Source organism: Cyprinodon tularosa, unplaced genomic scaffold (genome assembly GCF_016077235.1).
Source record: "Cyprinodon tularosa strain WSP-4 unplaced genomic scaffold, ASM1607723v1 ctg189, whole genome shotgun sequence".
Taxonomy (NCBI): domain Eukaryota; kingdom Metazoa; phylum Chordata; class Actinopteri; order Cyprinodontiformes; family Cyprinodontidae; genus Cyprinodon; species Cyprinodon tularosa.
This window is the reverse complement of record NW_024038669.1, coordinates 3,356,537-3,377,328: the sequence shown is the minus strand read 5'-3', so window position 1 is coordinate 3,377,328 and position 20,792 is coordinate 3,356,537. Positions and strand designations below refer to the sequence as shown.

Sequence of the window (20,792 nt, the reverse complement as noted above, 5' to 3'; positions counted from 1 at the left end):
AATATTTATTTTACGATGACTAATATCAAAGATCATATGATTCTTTTGTTATTTTAGAATATTTTTGGCATGACTAATCTTGATTTGAACTTTTGCTCTTTATCTATTTTAAAGAATAATCTGTTACAGTCACTAATAGTGATGACTCTTTTTCTTGATGTTACTTCAAGCATTCTCAACCCTGCCTGTGAGAATCACAACACTTCCTGAGGCTGAGAAGAACAAGGCTGTTGAAGTTGGTGAGCCCATTGAGCTACGATGTGAAATATCTGATCCTAACGCTCAAGTAACCTGGTTTAAGGATGGAATAGAATTATCAGAAGATTCCAAGCAAACTATGATCACAGAGGGCTCCATCAGAACATTGGCATTCCAGTCAGTGATGCTGTCTGATGCAGGGATTTACTGCTGCAAGACATCAGATGATTCAGTGGAGTTTTATGTGGATGTCAAAGGTGATCATTCATTCAATATATTATTATTAGCTAAATACCATTTTTTATGGATGGATGGATGGATGGATGGATGGATGGATGGATGGATGGATGGATGGATGGATGGATGGATGGATGGATGGATGGATGGATGGATGGATGGATGGACAGGGAAGGTTTCTTTAAGATATATGTACTTAAGCAAACATATTTTTCCATTGGTTGCTGGGAGAGTTACAGTACACAACCCAAGCAATAATAAATGTAACACTATTTTACTGAATATTAAGGATACAGTTAAAGATAGTTCCAGCACATACTGTAAAATGTTTCTGATATACACTGGCAGACCCAAATGTCCCAGAGACCCATGAGTCTTACCATCAGAGCATGCAAAAGTTTGTATAGGATATTCCATTTTTTTAAGTATAACACTGAAATGATCAAATATGCTTTATCAGATAAAGTTACAGTTTTCGATGTGTCAACCAGACATTCCTTTAACCAATAAACACTTTAGCCTTTGATGGAGAAAGCCAACGGTGGCATAATTGAACATTCCAGTGAATTTTGCCCCATGACCTTCTTCCAGATTTAACAAGATGTTAAGACCAACTCAGCTTACTCTTCTTAATATGGAGGAACCCTGAAGTTTTCAAACCCTCTAACAAGACTACTCACAACTTCCTTGGGGTAAACTAATCTAGAGCGAAAAATGCAAAACTATTCTAATCTTGATGCAAGCTGTCAAAATAAGCTTCTTGCATTTGAGAGACTGGGCTCAGTTCAAGAGTTAACATTCAAAGCTGACATCCAAAATGTACTTAGTGTACATGGTGTAGATTTGCTTTTTTCTGCACACCAAAACAAGTCACCTATGCGGCTTTCGGACTCTGATTAGAAAGCCGTCCATGTTTCCCTTCCTCTGGAGGCCTTGTGGGTATCTCCAGTTGGTAGGATACTATTGGGAAGACAAGGAAAGAGTTGGAGAATATAAATATATTATCTAGCTTAGACATGCAGCCTGGACTGTCCAGAATTTATGGGAGAGGGATGTCTGGATTTTCCTTTGGGACCTGTTTCCTCTATTGCCTGATATCAAATAAGCAGTGAAAAAATAGATGGATAGAGCTCTGAGCTATAAAAGAGTTTTTTTGTATTTGATTTTAATTCATAAATTCAAGAACAATAATAATAATAATGATACAATCTTATTTAGTGGTTATACTTCACTTACACAATTTAATGTATTATACCACAAAGATGTTGGTGGTAAGGGTTCATATTTCTGTCCATTTGATGATAACAGTATGCCTGACTAATTATACTTTACATTTAATCCTTTAGCTCCTCCTTTGACATTTGCAACTTTATCTGAGGCTGACCAGAAAATGACAGTAATAGCTGGCTCTCCCATAGCTCTACAATGCGAGCTGTCAGACCCATGTGGACAAGTCAATTGGTACAAGGATGGAAGAAAGCTGCTAGCTCAAAGTGGAGTAGACATCCAGTCACAGGGAAATTTGAGAAGTTTGGTTGTGCCATCCGCTGAGCAAGCTCATACTGGTGTGTACCGGTGCGAGTCAAAGGATGATGACATCCAGTTCTCTCTGGAAGTAAAAGGTGACGCACAGAAAACCTTACAATGCTTTTAGTGTCTTGCAAAGCATTAACTCCAGGTCCTTGAGTTAACCGACTTCTATTATTTAACGTAGTGTTTATTATGCTGCTTTTTTTAATACATATAACCTTTAAAAAAAATCAAAGATGGCCTCACATTGTTTGGTAACTAAAAATAGTACCTACTCACAACTATATCTCTAAATGAAAAAGATTTTTTTAACAAAATAAAACAAAAATGATATCCGTTCTTTCTTAATCTCCACTAAAAGTGTTACTTCTTGATAGAGTTCTTTAGTATGAATATCTGCTGTTTTAAAGAGGTTGGATTTCTTGGTTTTATTCTTTGACATTACTAAACACGTGTGGAGGAAAAGAAAAAAAAGCAGAAAACATGTTCTTGCTTGCAACTTAACTCTAATCTGTTGTTCTAAAAGAACTGTATGATTCTGAAGACTGTAATGTGACGATCTCAGCAAGCTTTACTCTTCCAGACAATCTTTTGGTTTGTTTTATGTCTCTTTCTTTCTTGTATGTTTGTTCTGTCAAAAATTTTGTTGTGAGCAACGTTCGTCTTTTGGATGTGTAAGTCAATTTAAGATAAAGTAAACTGGTCTTCACTTACTTCAATAAATTGTATTAAGGAAGTCATATTTGTATTTATTATTTTCTTTTGCAATATCCAGAACCTATAGGACTACCTGTGAGGTTCTCAAAGCTGCTAGAGGAGGACAGGAACCGGTCCATTGAAGAAGGGAAACCTATTGTCCTTAACTGTGCACTCTCTCATGACCCTTCAGCTCATGTCGACTGGTATAAGGATGGCATAAAACTCACTTCTGGGGACAATATGGAAATTAAGTCAGATGGTCTGTCAAGGACCCTACTCATCCCATCGGCTCAAAGCATACATGCTGGTATCTATGAGTGTTCAACATCAGATGACAGTATTGCCTTTAAAGTGGACATAAAAGGTGAATACTTGTCTTTCTTTTTGTTTTTGGTAATGGTAAAGATTTCTCTTTGTGTGCAGTGTTGCTTGCTTCTAATTCTAGTGAAAACGAGCTGGCAGGAAAGTGTGTTTTGTCAAGTGTTTAAGAATTCATCACTTATTTATACCTTTGTCATTCTCTTCTTGTAGGCCAATCACCAAGGATTTTGGCAAGCCCACTATCAGAAAAATACAAGCTGATTAGAATTGGTTCTCCAATAATCTTGCAGTGTGAGGTTTTAGACCCAGCTGCTCAAGTTTCATGGTTAAAAAATGATGTGGAACTTTTTTCCAAAACAGGCCTTGATATGAAACGAGATGGCACTCTGAGGAAGTTAATAATTCACTCAGCTAAGGTCTCTGATTCTGGCCTCTACAGCTGTAGTCTTGTTGATGAGGCTGTGACCTTCCATGTGAACATTGAAGGTGATTTTCTTGAATTACTACGATTAATATTGGTCAATCAAATCTTTACAACATTTATAATCGGGCACTTCAATCCGGGGACTAATATAGTTTGAAGAAAAATAAAAATGTGCGAGTTTAACATATCTTGTAATATCCACAGCTACTCCTGTGAAGGTTTCAAAGCTACCAAAGGTTGCAAGAAACACATTAGTAGGAACAAGCTGCCCAGTTAAGCTACAGTGTGAAGTCTCAGAGCCAGCTGCTCAAGTTTACTGGCATATAGACGGAGAACAACTTTTGGCAACAAGTGAATATGAAATCCAAACGAGTGAAAAACTGGCAGCGCTGATAACTCAGTCAGCAGAAGTCAGTCACTCTGGGTTTTACAGCTGTGAGGCTCCAGATAACCACATAAATTTCAAGGTGGATGTTGCAGGTGATCTAAGTATTTTGAGCTCTGTGAAAATAACTAACTTCAATCCCTTCCTGACCATTAAGTCTAATTAAATCACAGCACTTTATAACAAGCACTAATTGTTAATAATCCATGTGAAGACAATGGTTTAGATACAATATGATCATGACCAAAATGTTAAAAGATTCTGTAGTCGATTTCTCAAAATAATGACTTCGCCAAAATAAAAAGAATGCTTATATGTTATTTCAGGCAGCCATATAACCAAGTAGCCTACCTCATTTAACACTATGCCAAAGAAAAGAAAATTTTCTTTACATAGAGGATTTTTTGTATATTAAATCTCAGCCACAAGAACAATTTAACTTCAATGTATGGATATAGACCAATAAAACATGAATAGTTAAAAAATTTTTTGCAAGATATTTTTTTGCAAGATATTTTTTCAGATTCAGAATCAGAAATACTTTAATAATCCCAGAGGGAAATTACTTACTTTTTGTAGATAAAGATAAAAAATAGTACTGCATAAACTAACTTTTTGTAGATAAAGATAAAAAATAGTACTGCATAAAGTAAATGGTGGGACCAGGAATCACGAAATGTGTTAGAGGCAGTTGTTTAACAGTCAGACAAAACAACAAGTGAAGGTCAGCTTCCACAGACTTTAACATAGTCCTTCATATGCTTTAATTCTGGGAATACTTTGTAAACATAAAAGCTGCTTTCGAGTCATTTTCTTCTTGTATCTATTGTTGTGTTGTTGCCAACATCTAGCTTTTATATTTGCATGCAAAACCAACAGGCTGTACAACGCAACAACATGACTGTGTCTCTATTTTATTCCTGTTATGAAAGGTTTCAGGGGTAGCCCTGGACATGCTAGCAATCTGCCTCCTTTCATTTCCAATGCAAAGGCATTTCAAGGACATAAGGACTATATTCATGTACAGAAACTTGAAAATGCATTAAATTTTCACCCATTGAAAAAGTAATTAATGGTCAGCAGACACCAAACGAATGCCTAGTAGATCAATCAGAGAGTATCAACATCATATAGTGGAGATGATAGGGATAGACTTTGGCTTCACAGGAAGCAGAGTGTGCCAAAACACAGATTATACTTCCATAAATAAGCATGCTGAACTTCTACCTTCTTCAGAATGGCACCTAATCAGGCACTCTAATATTCCCTATCATCAGGTCTGGCTCTACATTAACCATCTTGTCTCCCAAAACTAGGTTCTAGTAATCAGTTAATCATTCGAGTTGAACTTTTATTAGCCTGATCCCTTGCCTAAGACCAATTTGCAATGGCAGACCTTATCAAAAGTCAAAGCAGATGCCACTAAAATCAGTTACATATACCGACTATTTTTCTTAGGTACCACTTCTTTAAAAGGAACTGCTGAGCTGGAGGTGAGGAGACTCAGGAATTCATTAAAAAACTTAAATGCACATTTTGGAGAACTTTGGGAGGGGGTTTCTACTATTAAATTGCATAAATACAATAACTGAGGAAGTTGAAAAGTTTGAGGCTCTGGACATTGTAATGTAATCATGCCTCTAGTGTGGCTTATAGGGCTGAGTCAACCTCTGTAGACAGGTAGATATAGGTGGTGATGGTTTGAGATAAGAGACCAGAAAGTGTGCTCCTACTATTGATTGACCATACGTTACAACCTTTCTCAGAAAGCCTACTCTAAACACTGGTAATCAGAGCTCACTCTCCTGCCTGTTTAAGGGTGGTCATACTCCAACACCACTAATTCAGACAACTGTATTACCTCTTCAGCATTTCATTGACTGTAACAGAAGCTGTAAATTATCCTGCAGCTTTTGCATGCATGCCTTTTTCAACACATCTAAATCAAATTAAAGGTTATTGGCCTCTGCTAAACTAAGTGGCATGCCAAGGAGGCCTTTTGTTTCAGTTGTGTTGGAGGAGGACCAGCTTTGCCAACCTTTGCTCTAGGGTCTTAAAAAGGAACTTAAAATATAAAATTCAAGAGAAGAAAAATAAATATTTTGCTTTCATCCTAGACATGGAATTGTTGACCAGCTCTTACCATTGTATAATTTCAGAGGTAATAATGGGAGTAAGGCTGTCCATTTCACAAGTATTGGATCTTGGGACATTTTTACTTGGAGGAGATTGTCTGGATAGAAACCTTGTGATTGCATCTTTTCTTTTTGCAGATGAAAACATCTCTAATTAAATATGTAGTGCAACCAGATAACATCTCCATGATGATATCTGGTTGCACTATAAACCATAACATTCAGAGTGTTATGGTTGCAGGTAAAGCAGGTGAGGTTGAGTCAGCTCATCAAAAGCCAGGTTTGTACCTCACACATACTCCAGTGCCTAATTCTGAAAGTTAGGGGTTCAAACTTTTAAACCCAAAACATCGCTTAAATAACAGAAAGAAGGGAGTAATGGAACAGAAATACAACAGAAAAAATTAGGGAAAAAAGTATGCTTGTATAAGTTACTCATAAAGTTATGTTGTACATATTATAGTCTGAGTTTGTATCTTTACACAGCTTTATATCTGTTTTTCTCTTATTTTTTCTACTATTATCATTGTAAAACTTCATGAAAGCTGATAAGAAATCATATGCAGCCACTTTTGGTGTGTGTGAAGTTTTTAGTCTTTCCACTGATTATGTAGTGCACTGCCCTCCTTTGTTTTCAGAAATACTGAATCAATGCAGCATTATGTATAAAGATAGGGACACTTCTTCATTATCACACGCCCTCCAATGTACCCCTAAGCTTGGCTATAACTCACCCTTTAGTCTAAGGCATGATTCTAAATTGGAAATGAGGATTGTTTCCTTCAGGTTGGACTTAAAACTCAAGTAGAGGAGTTTACTTATAATGATATCTTCACAAATGGCATTGCTTTGCTGTGAGAGAGGAATAATTGTATTAGGAGGGTCTGGGTCTCTCACCGAAACCAGGATAAAAGTGAAAACATTTGTGTAACACCCTTTAATATATTCATTTTTCTCAACATCACTAGCGCGATATCTGGATTTCCAACATCATACATGACCAACCAGTCTTACTGTAGATAAAACCAAAAATGCAAACCCATCTCAATCCTTGCCATGCCATTATAAGCTTCTATGGGTTCTGTGTTAGCTGATCTTTACTGTTTTTTCTGACTTTCAGTTAGTTAGTCTCAGTTTTAAGTTAGTTCTGACTCAGTTGGGAACTACCAGTTTCTGACATGATCCCACCTCCTATGTCCCTTTGATGCCTTTTAAACACACAACCGCTCGCTGCACTTCTAAAATGTCACATCCAAATTCAACCATTTCTTCAGGAATAGAAAGAGAAAATGGTTCCTTAATAAATACTCATTTTTTTGTTAATAACTATGTTATGAAATGTAAAAAGTAAAAGATAGGGTGAGAGACACAGAGCTTGAGTGGTTCTCTCGAAAATTACAAATCCAAAATACATAAACTGTTAATCCAGTATGAGTTGATCAATGAGATTTATAATGTCTTCCTGTGGTGCAGATTTAACTAATTTCTCCAAAGTGCCAAGGAGAAAAATAATTAATCCATGAATTATAAATCTATTCTGGTCTGGTTTTGTAGTAGATAATTAAATGTATGGGCAGTGGCTAGCACTGCAGCCTTGCAGCAAGAAGGTTGCGGGTTCAATTCCTGACCCGGGATCTTTCTGTTTGGAGTTTGCATGTTCTCCCTGAGCATGCGTGGGTTCTCTCCGGGTACTCCGGCTTCCTCCCACAGTCCAAAAACATGACTTTTAGGTTTATTGGCTTTTCTAAATTCTCCTTAGGTGTGAGTGTGTGTGTGAATGGCTGTTTGTCCTGTTTGTCTCTGTGTTGCCCTGCAATGGACTGGCAACCTGTCCAGGGTGTACCCCGCCTCTTGTCCGTAGACTGCTGGAAATAAACACAAGCACCCTTCGCGACCCCACTCGGGACAAAGCGTGTCAGAAAATGGATGTATGGATAATTAAATGTATATTTCATATCAAGGTGTAGTCGTCAAATAAACGGTATGTCTCCTTTTAGAGACATTAGAATTTGCATCTAAATATTAAAAAGTGACCCATTACACTTTTTAATATTTAGATGCAAATTCTAATGTTTCTAAAAGGAGACATATCTACCGTTTATTTGCTAATATAGGTTGCAAAATTGGGATTTAACAATTATCCATCCCTTGAGAGCAGATAAGGGCTCCATTTTTTGTTCTTAATATTTAAAGATCCTTCACGGTTTTTAAGATATTAATTTTTTTTTAACTATTAAGACTTTATCCCAGACAAACAAACTTGTAATTGCATGATATATCTACTCTGTCTGCCTGGTAAACAGCTACTAACACATTTGAGCACTGAAAAGGTTCTCACATGGGACTAGCACAGTACTGAAATACTACTTTCAGCCTTCCTATATCCCTTGTTGTTTTCTGTATCCTGGTGTGTATCCATTAAGCAAATAAACCCTGGTATATAAATTCATTTCTTAGCCAACACGTCACCACCAATCTGAATGCTAATGGTTTTCCCTGAATGAAATAAAAGTCCTTTAGTATGGGTTTGATTCTCAGCTGTTCCAGAGGCTGAGAAGGGCAGTTCTGTTGAGGCAGACAACCTGATCAAAGTGCGTTGTGAGATCTCAGACCCTGCAGTCCAGACCCGCTGGTATGAGGATGGGATAGAACTCTTGCCGAAATCGAATGTAGAGTTGGAATCAGAGCCTAATGAAGGAGCTCTGGTCATGGAGGCGGCCCTGTCATCATACTCTGGGGTTTATCATTATAAAGCTGATGATGGTGATAAAGATTTCAAGGTGAAAGGTGATATGCTAAGTTTTTTCTTGGCAAGTTAATTCCCCTCTTCAGTTGTGTCCACCTCCATGGCCTTTAATACATAAGAAAGCAAACCATGATCATCCCCATAAACATAACAGACTTTCTCCTAAATGCCCTCTATGTCATTGAAGCTGCTGAGAAAAGCATCCATGACCTTTAATGTTTTAACCCCTCTGTTTACATCAGTGCACTGCTTTAAAAATCTTTTTAGTTTGCTTTACAGGAAGATTAACACCCACTGATTATCATACTGTTATAAGCTGCTACATAGCAAATTTTGAAATTAGCATGTTCATGTTCGGTCCAAGTTTGGTTTTACAGTGGTTGCATGTTTAAGAAAATCTGTATAACTCCCCTTTGAAGGAAAAACTTACATTTTTTATGTTTTTTTTTACAGCGCCGCCAGTAACATTTGCGGATGTCCCAGAGAAGGACCTTTTTCGTAGTGCTGTGGAACAAGAGCAGCTTGTTCTGTCATGTGAAATATCAAGGACTGATGGTGTTGTCCAGTGGTACAAAGATGGGACTGAAATACAACAAGGCAGTAATATCAGAATGGAAGCAGACGGGGCAAAGAGGAATCTGATTATAAGTTCAGCTCAACTGTCTGACAGCGGCACGTACACATGCCGTACAGGAGATAACATTTTAATATTTAAGGTCACCATCAGAGGTAATAAACCACCTCACATTAAACTGATTCTCAGAGGAAAATCATTGTAACCTCCCTTTATTTTAGGGAAGAACACATTTCTACCGTATATGACTTGTTAATGTTCCTCTCTTCATTAAAAGAGCCTCCTGTGATGATAGTCTACCCCAAGGAAGATGTCCACCTTGACCGTCATGTCCCTGAGGAAATTATTCTGAGCTGTGAACTGTCTCGTCCTAATGGTGTTGTTGGCTGGTTTAAGGATGGCCAGAAGCTTCAAGAGAGTGAGAACATCAAGCTCAAGACAGAAGGCCCTTACCGAAGACTGAGGATTTGTTCAAGTAGAGTTGAAGACTCTGGGGAATATGTCTGTGATACAGCTGATGATTCAATATTCTTTCATCTTAATATTACAGGTAATTCTCTTTAGGGATGTTTTTTTTATTATGCTGTGCTTCGGTGCATTACAAGGGCTTGCAGTGTAACAGGCATAATTGTTTGGTTCAAAAATGTAGGTTCGTAAAAGAAGGACTGAATACACAGAGGGATTTTCAACAATAGCTTCCTGCAGGAGGGGAGAAAGAGCCAAACCCAACACTCTCTCTCCGACCACCCTCCTTGCAATGCCTTATTTATTAACAGAACATAACACATGGTTACAAAAGAGAGTATTGTTCTGACAGGACAGTTGATCAGGTCATAAGACAGGATGCTCTCCTCTTGACTGCATCATAAGACAGAGTGAAGCATCTCCTTGCTTCAATGTTTATAAGCAGACACACATTAATTTTATAATTATTATTGAATAAACCTAACAATCATCTAAAGGGGTTATCTGTCCTTGATGCAGCCTCTTACTCTATAATTTCAGTCAAGAAATGCAGCAAATGTCAAAAAAATACTTTTTCACTTTTCAATGCCATTGTCAACTTTTTCACTAGAAAAACTTACTAAAGAATCAACCTATTAATTTACACGAATTTAAATAGCGGAGAAAGATGATGGCACTTTCCTTAAGATTTTATGTGGGTTTATGCCTCAGGATATTTGGGATGTTTTTCCTCAACATCAAGTCCTGTCATGTCTCAGCTTTTAATGGAGCTTCTTTTGTCAAGTGTAAAGAACAGTGTTCACATGTGTCAAGACCAGGTATTTTAATCTCAGGAATGCCACCCACTTGATTTCATTTATTAATCTTTCATATATATCAAATTGAGGACTATATGTCAATAAAATGTCAAGGATCTATGAGAGCAAAAAAGTAGCCAGGTGATCAATCACTGGCCGATAATATGTAGGGTAGGCTATAACCATTTCACATCCCCAGACCTATCTTTGTTTGATAAAAAATATATACAGTACTTAATAAAAGAAAAGTACAATTAAAGGCACACTATGCAACATTTTTCAGTTAATTAATGTGTTACATAACGTTTTGGATGATTAAATGAGTCATTTCAGGTTGAACAAAGGTATTCTCGGCCGCCCTGGTGGTCTGTGGGGGAAATACTGCACTTGCAATTGCAGGAGCACCGACCCGCACCCACAGGCTCAGAAGTCTCGTGAGAGTCAGTCTTGCTTTACGGCCGAGAACTGCTACACCCCCCAGTTAAAAGCATTCTCGTTGCTAGCACAGTGGCGATTCTTGTGCAGTTATGCTACGTTCACGCAGCAAAAGCAGCAAAATCGTGTCTGCTGCTTCATTTTTGCTGCTTGAACCAGTTAGTTCTGACGCTCTGGCTGTGCGGTGCAAAAGTGTGTCTGACGCGCGTTGGGCGGAGCTTCACTATCCTTTCTCTGCCTTGCAGCTATATTTGCTGTGATCATTTGGAATAAAGTAGTTTTAATATGTGTTTAAATGAGAAAATACACCTGAAAACGTAATCAGTGCCGTCAGTTCATTCAGATTATTATCCTGCCTTCAATATTTTTTCTGTCGGAGCCGCTCAGACCCCCACATACCAGCGGTGCGCCGACAGAAGGAACCCCTTCATCAGCAGCCTCTGGCCAGGTCACGTCCTCGCGGTTCACCGCGGCAGCTGGTAGGTGTTTTTCATCTAAATAATCCAAACTGCATATTCTGCCGGCAGATTTCTGCATTTTAAGTTAATTTAGGCGTCAATAAACTGTTTAAGAGGAGAGATCATAGCCTCTGATCATCAGCGCTGTGTCTCTCTCCCTGCTTCAGCTGCTCAGACGCGCTGGGCCTGCTGCTCCTTTGCTGCGCCTTGACGCGCGTCAACCATTGACTTTGCATGTAAACTCGCTGCTTCTGTCGCGCCAGCTGCGGTGTGAACGCAGCATTAGTCATTCGTTGCGTTAGCCTGTCTGCTAAGTTCAAAACAACCGCGCCTGGCTTGACGGAGAAACCAGGAGAACAGCTGTGCATATTTACGACAGTGCACTTTTACTTTCGCCCTCTGGGGGGAGCCTCGCTGGAAAATCAACACTGGTTGCATAGTGTACCTTTAATATTAATATAAAGGTGTTGTATTAAGTTTAGTGGGTCACATTTTATTATTCCAATATAAAGTCCAGCTTCTGCCTTCTCCCACTGATCCTATGGCCTTTAACAGAATTATGCTGCTTCCAGTCAGAAACATCCATTAGAGTCAGAGTTAAAGTCTTAGCAGTGATTATGATTATGTAGCCTAGACCCTGCTTACATCCTTCCTCTGCACACTGTCTCTCAAGCTCAAGATTGCAGGTGTGTTGCAGCTGGGAGTCAATGTGAAAGATATCCTTAATGTTTCTTCCCAATCAGTAAATGTATCTTAGCTGTTTGTCGGCATCATGAGCATCCCTGACTGCTAGCTTCAGCATGCTGAGGGAGATAAGCTGTGGAATGACAGCTGTAGTGCAGTAGAGAGCAAGGCAGATGCTGTAAGGTGCTTGTTCAAATTTTTAGGCTAAGTTTACAGTTTCTCTAAAATCCCAACTACAGTGTTAAGATAATAATATGAAAAATATGGAAAACTATATAGATGCAGCAAACCATACAGTAATATTTATTTATCTGTGTTCTGCTAATTATTGTGGCTTTACTTCACTATGGTTAAAGTGCTAAATGGATGGAAGCAGTTAATGTAAGTAAACACTTAGAGCTAACTACTTAGATAACTGATACTCAGGGTTTACAATTCCATTTTTTTGCAGCCCAGCCACAAAGTAAAACATGCCTATATGTGATTTAAAATAAGTCCAAATCTCATGCTCTTTGAAACTTTATAACAGTCTAAAGCTATTAGATTCATAATAAGGAAAAGGCCATAAGATGATGGTTTAAAAGAAGGGTGAAGTAAGCTATCGTGTTAAAAGACCAAAAAACATCACTGGGCAGAGGGGGAGGGTTGAGGATTTAGCTTTTAAGCATTCACAACCGAATCATGGAACTAATCCCAAAGAAATGACTTAAAAGTAACTGACCTTGATTCAAAATACCAATCACATAGCCCATGCACCACAAACCACTCCAACAATCCAGAAGAACGAGGGGTGGCTATTTGATTTGCATCTGACTTGGAATGCTCTTAGGCGGATAGATCTCCATGCAGCTAAATACGTCAGCGCTCCAACTACAGATTGCTCTGTACAAGCCAACGAAATTGGCCAAGACTCCAGGATGGGTGTTGAAACGTCTAAAAAAAAGAAAAACTGAGTAAAAGTGCGGCTGTCTTTCAAATAAAGCCTGTTTTGTGGTTAAAATTACACAACACCATTAAAACAATGGAAAAGGTTAAACAGAGAGGATTTCCACAAAGCATGCAAATGTCATAGCAAATGCAAACATGTTACTTTAATACATTTTGAATTTATCCTATAGGACTAGACAGTTATTCTATTGTTCAAACTGTTACTGTCTGTGTCTCTCTTCTACATATAATGAAGATAAATCTAATATTAGCCATGGAACATTTTTAAGCTGATTAGCCGAAAAGAAATAAACCACATTTCATAACAGAACAGCAGAACATGTGATTTTTGTGAAATATTTCAATTTCCAATTCACTGAATGCACTATATATATAAGCCAAGAGACATACATCGCAGGCCTAAGTTCATATTTAATGTTTGCTCCACTAACTACTGCTAGACGATTAGGGAAACTAGTTTAATCATTTGTGGTTTACAAAATATTTCATTTAAAATAGATTGCGGTTATAAAATTCCCTGTTGCTGGTGTATGCTATTGCATTGCATCTCAGTTGTTTTAGGGTCCAGCACTTAACCTCAATTCATACCAAAGAAACCTGACCTCAAAATAGATTTTGTTTCATTTAAACTCCATAAACTTGGTCTATTGGGTGCTTTTATACTGTTATATTTCATTGTTTTACATTTTCATTAGAGATTTTTTTAGTTCTGTAATGTTTGTCTCAGAAACTGGTATATGCTGTTAGACATCTATTTGATAAGTGCAGGAATTTGTCGATCATCATAACTTGACATAAATACAACTCAGATATGTAGGTCAAAAATTAGTCATACTCCCCTTCCTTGGGCCAATCAGCCTCAGTCATTTCAAAGTACCTTGAAGCAGGCAATTAAGATTAAAAATAAGATATGAAAAATATGAATTAAGATCAAGACTTCTGGCCACAAAGCCTCCCCTAACCTCCAATGGTTAGAAAAAATTTCCTCCTCAGGAGATCTGCCCATGGAAGACCTTTAAAATCTCTCTGTCATCTCCACAGTTAATGGTGCCCTTAGGGTCTCTTAAAGGAATAGTACACCCAAAACATGATTAGCCTTCATTTTCTACTCACCCCCATGCTGAACAACACTCTGGAGTACTTTTTTGATATCTCAAATGCATCTGGAGATCTGGGAGGCTTCTTGCTGTCTGCTGACATTCAAATAATGGAGGTCTATGGTGCCCGAGACAGAAAGGTCCATAAAAGTCCACAAAAAACGTGTCAATATTCCTCCATACTGCTCGTCCAATGTATTCCAAGTGTCCTGAGTGGGTAGCGTCCAGAATTTACTCGAAACGAAGTCATTTAGAATGTTTTTAGAGCATAAACAGTAGTGTATAGGATTTCCTGAAAGCGCGCACATGCGCGTTCACGACGCTACGGAAGCCGGCAGACCAAACCAGATGAAAGTGCGCATTCAGCGTCTGCTCTGCCGATAATGCAAGCGTAGAAGAAGAAATGTGCTGTTTACCTGTGCAAAGAAAGAAACAACGAAAGAAAAATGTCTGAGGACTTCAGTGTTGAGGAAGAGCATGAGTTCTTTGCTGAGCTGAATGCGCTGGTTTGGTCTGCCGGCTTCCGTAGCGTTGTGAACGCGCATGTGCGCTACATACATTGTTGGAGTTTTTCCCCTTTTGGGCTTATTCTCCAGCTGTTTGTCAATTTTTGGGATCGGGCTGGGTTTCAGCATCATTGTGCGTTCTGTATCGTGTAGTATATACGGGGTAACAAGTAGGGGTGGAACGGTTCCCAAAATCCACGATTCGGTTTACGGTTTCGTGGTCACGGTTTTCGGTTTGGTTCGGTATATGTTGATTGTTAGCCTGACATGTTGGTCGTGTTGCTGTTAGCATAAACAAAACTTGTTGCACGATGCTTGCACACTGTTGCACTCTTATCCACAACTTTCTTTCCGCCGTCATCGTAGGTCACTCTAAATGCAAAGTGGTCCCGTACAGCAGACCTATAAAGTGCTGCTGGCGCGTCTTCCAACTCCTGTTCTTTCCCACTCGCCATACCCATACAATTCTCCACAGCAATTGATTTTTTTCTGCTACACCCGGCTACGCTGCTTTGCTTCTGCTTCTTGTTTACTACTGGTGGTTGGCTTTGGTCGCAGTACCGCCACCTTCTCGTCTGGAGTGTAAACGCTTCACCTATGAGAAAAAGGAGCAGCGCATGAACCAAACACAACACACGCGAATCGAACCGAGACAGTCGAACCGAACGGTTCAGACGGTTTTCATAAACCGTTCCATCCCTAGTAACAAAGGGGATTAGCCTCTCATGACCACCTCCTGATCAGGGATCGTAAGGAGGAGAAAATATCCAAAAGTCACTAAGCCCTTGTGAGATGTTCCCGAGCAAATCCTGCTCTTAAAGCAGAGCTACAAGGGACTACAAACCAATTAACACAAACTTTGCAAACAGGGGAATAGTTTTTTTTTTTTTGAGTCAAACCATCCCTCGGAGCTGAGTTGGACGTGTGGTTTTTGAATGTGCAGTGAGAGCAATTAGATTCCGTCAGAGCATCTGGCCATACAGTGTAAAAACATACATCGGGAGCTGTGAACTTTTAAATCCTAAATTTCTTCACACATTCTGAGCTATAGCTGAGTACAAAGATTGAAATATACAGCGTATCTCTGCCTTTCGCAACAACCACTTTGGTGGCATTTTTAAAAATTTGTCTGGGGGCGGTATTAGGTTTTTACATGGGGTGAAGACTTAGGATTTTTTTTTTGATATGTGGAAATTAAAATACTGGAAATTTTTGTCAGTTCCAACTTTGCCTTCATTTCGTAAAGAAGCATTAATCTAGGGTTTTTTGTATATTTCCAGAACCTCCGGTGCAAATTATATCCCCAAGTCAGTCCCAAATGGAGCTGTGTCAGCAAACCTCTGAACGGATGGTGCTGAGCTGTGAGATCTCAAGGTCCAACGCTGTGGTGCGGTGGTATAGAGACGGACTCGAGGTGGAGGAAAGTGAGAATCTTATTCTAGAGGTGGATGGTGTCTACAGAAGACTTATTATACCTGAAACCACTGTCAAAGATTCTGCAGAATATGTATGTGACACAGGAGATGAATCTGTGACATTCTTTGTTAACATAGCAGGTAAATAAATAACAAAGGACATTCAATTATTTAAGTATTTCAATGCTTTTATTTTAATTCAATGTATTGTTGTTTATTTTTTTATGAACAGAACCTCCTGTTCGTTTTATACGCCCAAGGAAGATTGCGAGCAGAGTTGAAAAAGTAGTTGGTGAGACTCTGGTTCTTGACTGTGAGGTTTCAAGATCAAACGCTGAAGTAACATGGAAGAAAAACGGGGAAGAAATCGAGGACTCGAGAAAAGTCACAATCCTTGAAGATGGCATCACACGTCAATTGACTATTCATTCTGTAACACAGGAGGATGCTGGCCAATATGTTTGTGATGCAAAAGATGATGTTATGGATTTCAATGTTAAAGTGCAAGGTAGGTAATTTATTGTTTCAAAGGAGCTCAACAGAAAAACAAAACCATTACACTAAGTTCTTTCTAATTCCCATGCACAAAGGGTAGTTTTAATAAACAACCACTAAAAAAAAGTGAAGATAACCTATTTACTTTTTATATCATTGACAGCCAGAGTAATAATATATAAATTTTTCTGCTTCTTTTACAGAATTGCCCGTAAAAATTCTTGGTAAATCTGATGCAAAGACAGAAAAACAGTTTTTAGTTTCAGATGATATTATTCTAGTGTGTGAACTCTCAAAAGCCAATGCATCAGTCTGCTGGTACAAAGATAACCAGCTTATTGATGACACCAAGAAATACTGTTGCGAAGAGCAAGATGTTTTTCGCTCCCTGGTTGTCCTTAATGCAGGACTTCAAGATTCAGGAGAGTATACCTGTGATGCAGGGGATGATAAGATGTCTTTTAACATCACTGTGAAAGGTAATCATACTAACAAATCCACACTGTATTTTTTTTTTTTTTTTTCCATACCTTAGTTAATGCGACTGTGTTCCATCTTTAGAACCTCCAGTGCAGATTATTGGGAACTCAGGAAATCCAGAGCATCATGTGATGGTAGCCGGAGATGATCTTATTCTGGAGTGTGAGGTGTCCAGACCGAATGCAGTGGTTGAGTGGATACGAAATGGGGTGATACTCAAACCTAGCAATCGCATAAAAATCGATAGCTATGATGTTGTGAGGAAGCTTGTCCTCTCTGGACTTCAGCCCTCAGACTCAGGAGAATACATCTGTAATGCAATGGATGACAAGTTAGTCACAATTGTGGAGGTACAAGGTGAGACATGTGGTTGATGACTATGAAAAAAATAGTTATTGATTAAAAACATGGTGTGAATACTGTTCCATTATTGTTGCAAGCAAAGAACATATTTTATTACTGGAATATTGAAATTTGAAGAAAAAAAATGCAATCCATCAATGAACTGTTTCTCTAATTAACTTTTTTTTTCTTTACAATCATTTATATTTTCACTTTTTCAAACTTAAGTTTTTCAATTTGACAGATTTTATGAATTGCATTCTTTTCTAATGCCATTTTAAAGATCACATTCTCTTCACTTCAAGCCAAATACAAACAATGCTGACCTACTGTATAGAAATGTGTCTTTGTTCCTCACTCCTGAGAAAAGCTTGTTCTAGGAATAAAAGGAAATTGATCTGTAGAACACAACTTAAAAAGAATGAACTTCTGAGAATCTTCTATTTTTTTCCCTCAGACCTTCCAGCCAAGTTTATTAATAAAAAAGCAAAAAATAATATCTCCGCCTATGAAAATGAGAGTGTCACACTGTGTGCCATTGTGAGCGATGAAAGAGCTAATGTCCGTTGGCTGAAAGATGGCCAGCTGTTGAATGAGGACAACATTCACATCTCCAGTGAGGGTAAAACTCATAAACTCACCATTAATCCTCTGCAGCTGTCGGATTCTGGAGAATATGTCTGTGACATAAGCACAGATGAAATGTATTTCAGTCTTTTAGTCAAAGGTAAGACTGGTTTGAAGTGACATAATAAACAAATTGCTTCTTGGAACTGTAAACATTATATAATATTGTTATTCTTTATGTCTAGAAATGAAGGTGAAATTTATTAAACGGCTAGAGGATGTGGTGTCTCTGAGAGGTAAAAATCTTACATTACAATGTGAGGTCAACAAGCCCAAAGGTGATGTCCAGTGGCTTAAAGGTGGTAAAGAAGTAGCTCCCAGTCAACGATACACAATACGAGCACAAGGCAGAGAGCGAAGCTTGACCATTCACCACCTAATGGATGAAGATGCTGGAGAATATGTCTGTGAATCTACAGACGATCGAACAGTTGCCACTGTCAAAATCGAAAGTAAGTAAGCTTGTGTTTTGTTTTCCAACCAAGTTAGAGTAAATCTAACCCTAAAGTAAAGTTAATTCTGACAGAGTTTGATGGTTTTCAGCCCCCCGTGTTGTCGAGTTCATAGCTGAGCTTCGTAACATCACCGTCTGTGAAGGGGAAGATGCAATCCTTAAGTGTGTGGTTTCACCAGCTGACACTAAGTTGGTTTGGCGCTTGAATGGCAAGGAGATGGCTGGAAATGAGCGTACAGTCATATCCTGCAATGGGCTGTGCCACATGCTATGCATCAGCAACTGCATGGTTTCAGATAGTGGCAGGGTGACAGCTGATGCAGAGGGGTTGGTGTCAGAAGCAGAGCTACAGGTCCAAGGTAGGTTTTTTTCACATCTAAAAAATAAGACATCCATCCTAGTGTTTCTTCACAAACCTTCTGCTGTTTCTTGTCAATTAACTGATCTGGCCCCTGGTGATAGTGGCATATTCTTAAAAACTAGAAAGTATAGGAATAAAAAGGCACTTTTAAGGTGAAAAAATAAAATCTATCTCAGCAGTTTTACAGTATGTAAAGGTTATATTATTGAGAAAAAAAATCTAGTATGGGTCTGAAACAATTCTTTGCTGTAAATATGCTCAAGATAAATTATCTTTTTACTATGTTGTGCAAGTTTACCAGAAGATTTTTAATATATTAAATATCTAGAACTAGAAGTTTTAGTTAATAAATAGGTCATTCAAATCAAGAGTAAAACTAATTGTTGATTATTAGTTATTAGTTGATTATTAGTTTATTTAATATAATGTAATATAATTTAATTATTAACATAAATGCTTAGCTTTTTACATAAATGGATGGACTCCTGGAATTCAATAATTTAGACTATTGCTATCAGCAGAGTAATTAATCACCAACCAAAGAAATCAGACTTTGTTTATTCAGATGTTACTGAAAGAAGGGTTAATCCAGCATTAGTGATAAACTGCTCACTTCATAAAACAAACACAAAATAGCAGGGGTTAAAATACAATGGTGCCTTCATTAGCTAATGATCCCTATCACAGTATTATTATATCTAATAACTTTGCAGGCACTAAACACCACTGGAAATAAGCACAAAGGAATTCTAAAAAGAGGAAAAAGGGGTTTAAAAGTCCATCCAGAAGTCTATGAGGAATGATCCACTTTTAAGGCATTTAAAATAGCAGCAGATAAATGTGAATAAACCTTGATGCAGAGATGTCAAATGCATTCAAAACAGTTCAGTTTCATTTTTTTACAGTGAAAATTGAAGAGTGATTCAGGAATGCAATAAACTGTAATGAAGCTGAAAGAGAAATGGATTACATGAGATGAGGTAGCTGGGAGCTAACTATGATAGCCAGTACACTGCAACAATCTCTCCTAACAGGATAGTAACACCAAATTGTTTGTTCAGTCTTCTCAGTAATCATTAGCATTATTCGCTTTAGAAACTCTTAAAACCATCAGTAGCTGAATCAGAAAGCTTCTTTCAGATAAAACACAAACACATGCACAATTATCTACTCCACCTAGTTCACCCAAGCAGCGCACTTATCAAGTATCAGATGGAAAGAGGGAAGGATGGATGATACTATTTTGGCTCGGTTGAATGGAAGGGACTTCGATCTAGTTTGTTTGTCCAACAGCAGCCCTCAAAGTTATTTGGATTAACCCGATGCAAAAAGGAGACAACTTTGCTGGGCTTAATTTCATACCTTACAGTAGCCTGAAATGGACTGTCTCACTTTTGCTGGTCGAGTTAGCTGATAGTGACAAATCAGGCAGGCGGCACAGCTTCAGTATGAGTGTGTATAAGGAAGAGGTTTTTATTTTTATTTTGAGTCCCTGGAGACTTATTTTGAAAGTCTCTCATGGATGTGCATCAAAAGATGAGTCATGCCCAACAGTGATATAGAATCCATTTCCAAATGTTAAATCACTGGTTTTCCATGTTATTAGGCGAATAGATGCTGCATTACAGTGTAAATGGGAGACTTTTAAGCTTGGATTAGTTAACTGTGCCTGGCTTGGCTCTTACAGCCATTTACACATCATGCTAGTACGGTTCCCCACCTCCTATCGGTCGTCCATGATACTCAAGGCGGAAATTATGCAAAATAAAATGGCAGCGCCCATAAAATTCAGGATCTTATGTGTCTGAATAGCATCTTCTGCACAAATTTGAATGAGTCTCGGTCCCGACATCATCCCAGGTTGCACCATGCCCTTTTGATGCCATTTGTTATTAATAGGCTGAGAAGTTGGTGTTGTGAACAGGTGATCCAGGTGAAGAGATCTGTGAATTGCAAAGCCAGACACGCCTGAAAACCAG

The 20,792-nt window shown here is 38.3% G+C and overlaps 1 protein-coding gene across 7 annotated transcripts in view; it reads left to right on the top strand.

Moving 5' to 3' along the window:
• The window catches only part of LOC119782108 (obscurin-like protein 1), a 50,858-nt gene that overhangs the window by 12,498 nt on the left and 17,568 nt on the right, over positions 1-20,792 (top strand). For 3 of the 7 annotated variants that reach the window (XM_038282900.1, XM_038282899.1, XM_038282897.1), the window contains 15 exons: positions 171-455; positions 1,782-2,057; positions 2,741-3,028; positions 3,196-3,471; positions 3,614-3,889; positions 8,468-8,716; positions 9,129-9,404; positions 9,527-9,799; positions 15,920-16,195; positions 16,287-16,562; positions 16,753-17,028; positions 17,111-17,386; positions 17,829-18,098; positions 18,184-18,450; positions 18,542-18,811. In XM_038282900.1, the coding sequence (XP_038138828.1) occupies positions 171-455; positions 1,782-2,057; positions 2,741-3,028; positions 3,196-3,471; positions 3,614-3,889; positions 8,468-8,716; positions 9,129-9,404; positions 9,527-9,799; positions 15,920-16,195; positions 16,287-16,562; positions 16,753-17,028; positions 17,111-17,386; positions 17,829-18,098; positions 18,184-18,450; positions 18,542-18,811 (4,110 nt within the window). The remainder of the gene's footprint in view (positions 1-170; positions 456-1,781; positions 2,058-2,740; positions 3,029-3,195; positions 3,472-3,613; positions 3,890-8,467; positions 8,717-9,128; positions 9,405-9,526; positions 9,800-15,919; positions 16,196-16,286; positions 16,563-16,752; positions 17,029-17,110; positions 17,387-17,828; positions 18,099-18,183; positions 18,451-18,541; positions 18,812-20,792) is intronic. The other 4 variants (XM_038282895.1, XM_038282901.1, XM_038282896.1 and 1 more) reach the window with 4 other exon arrangements.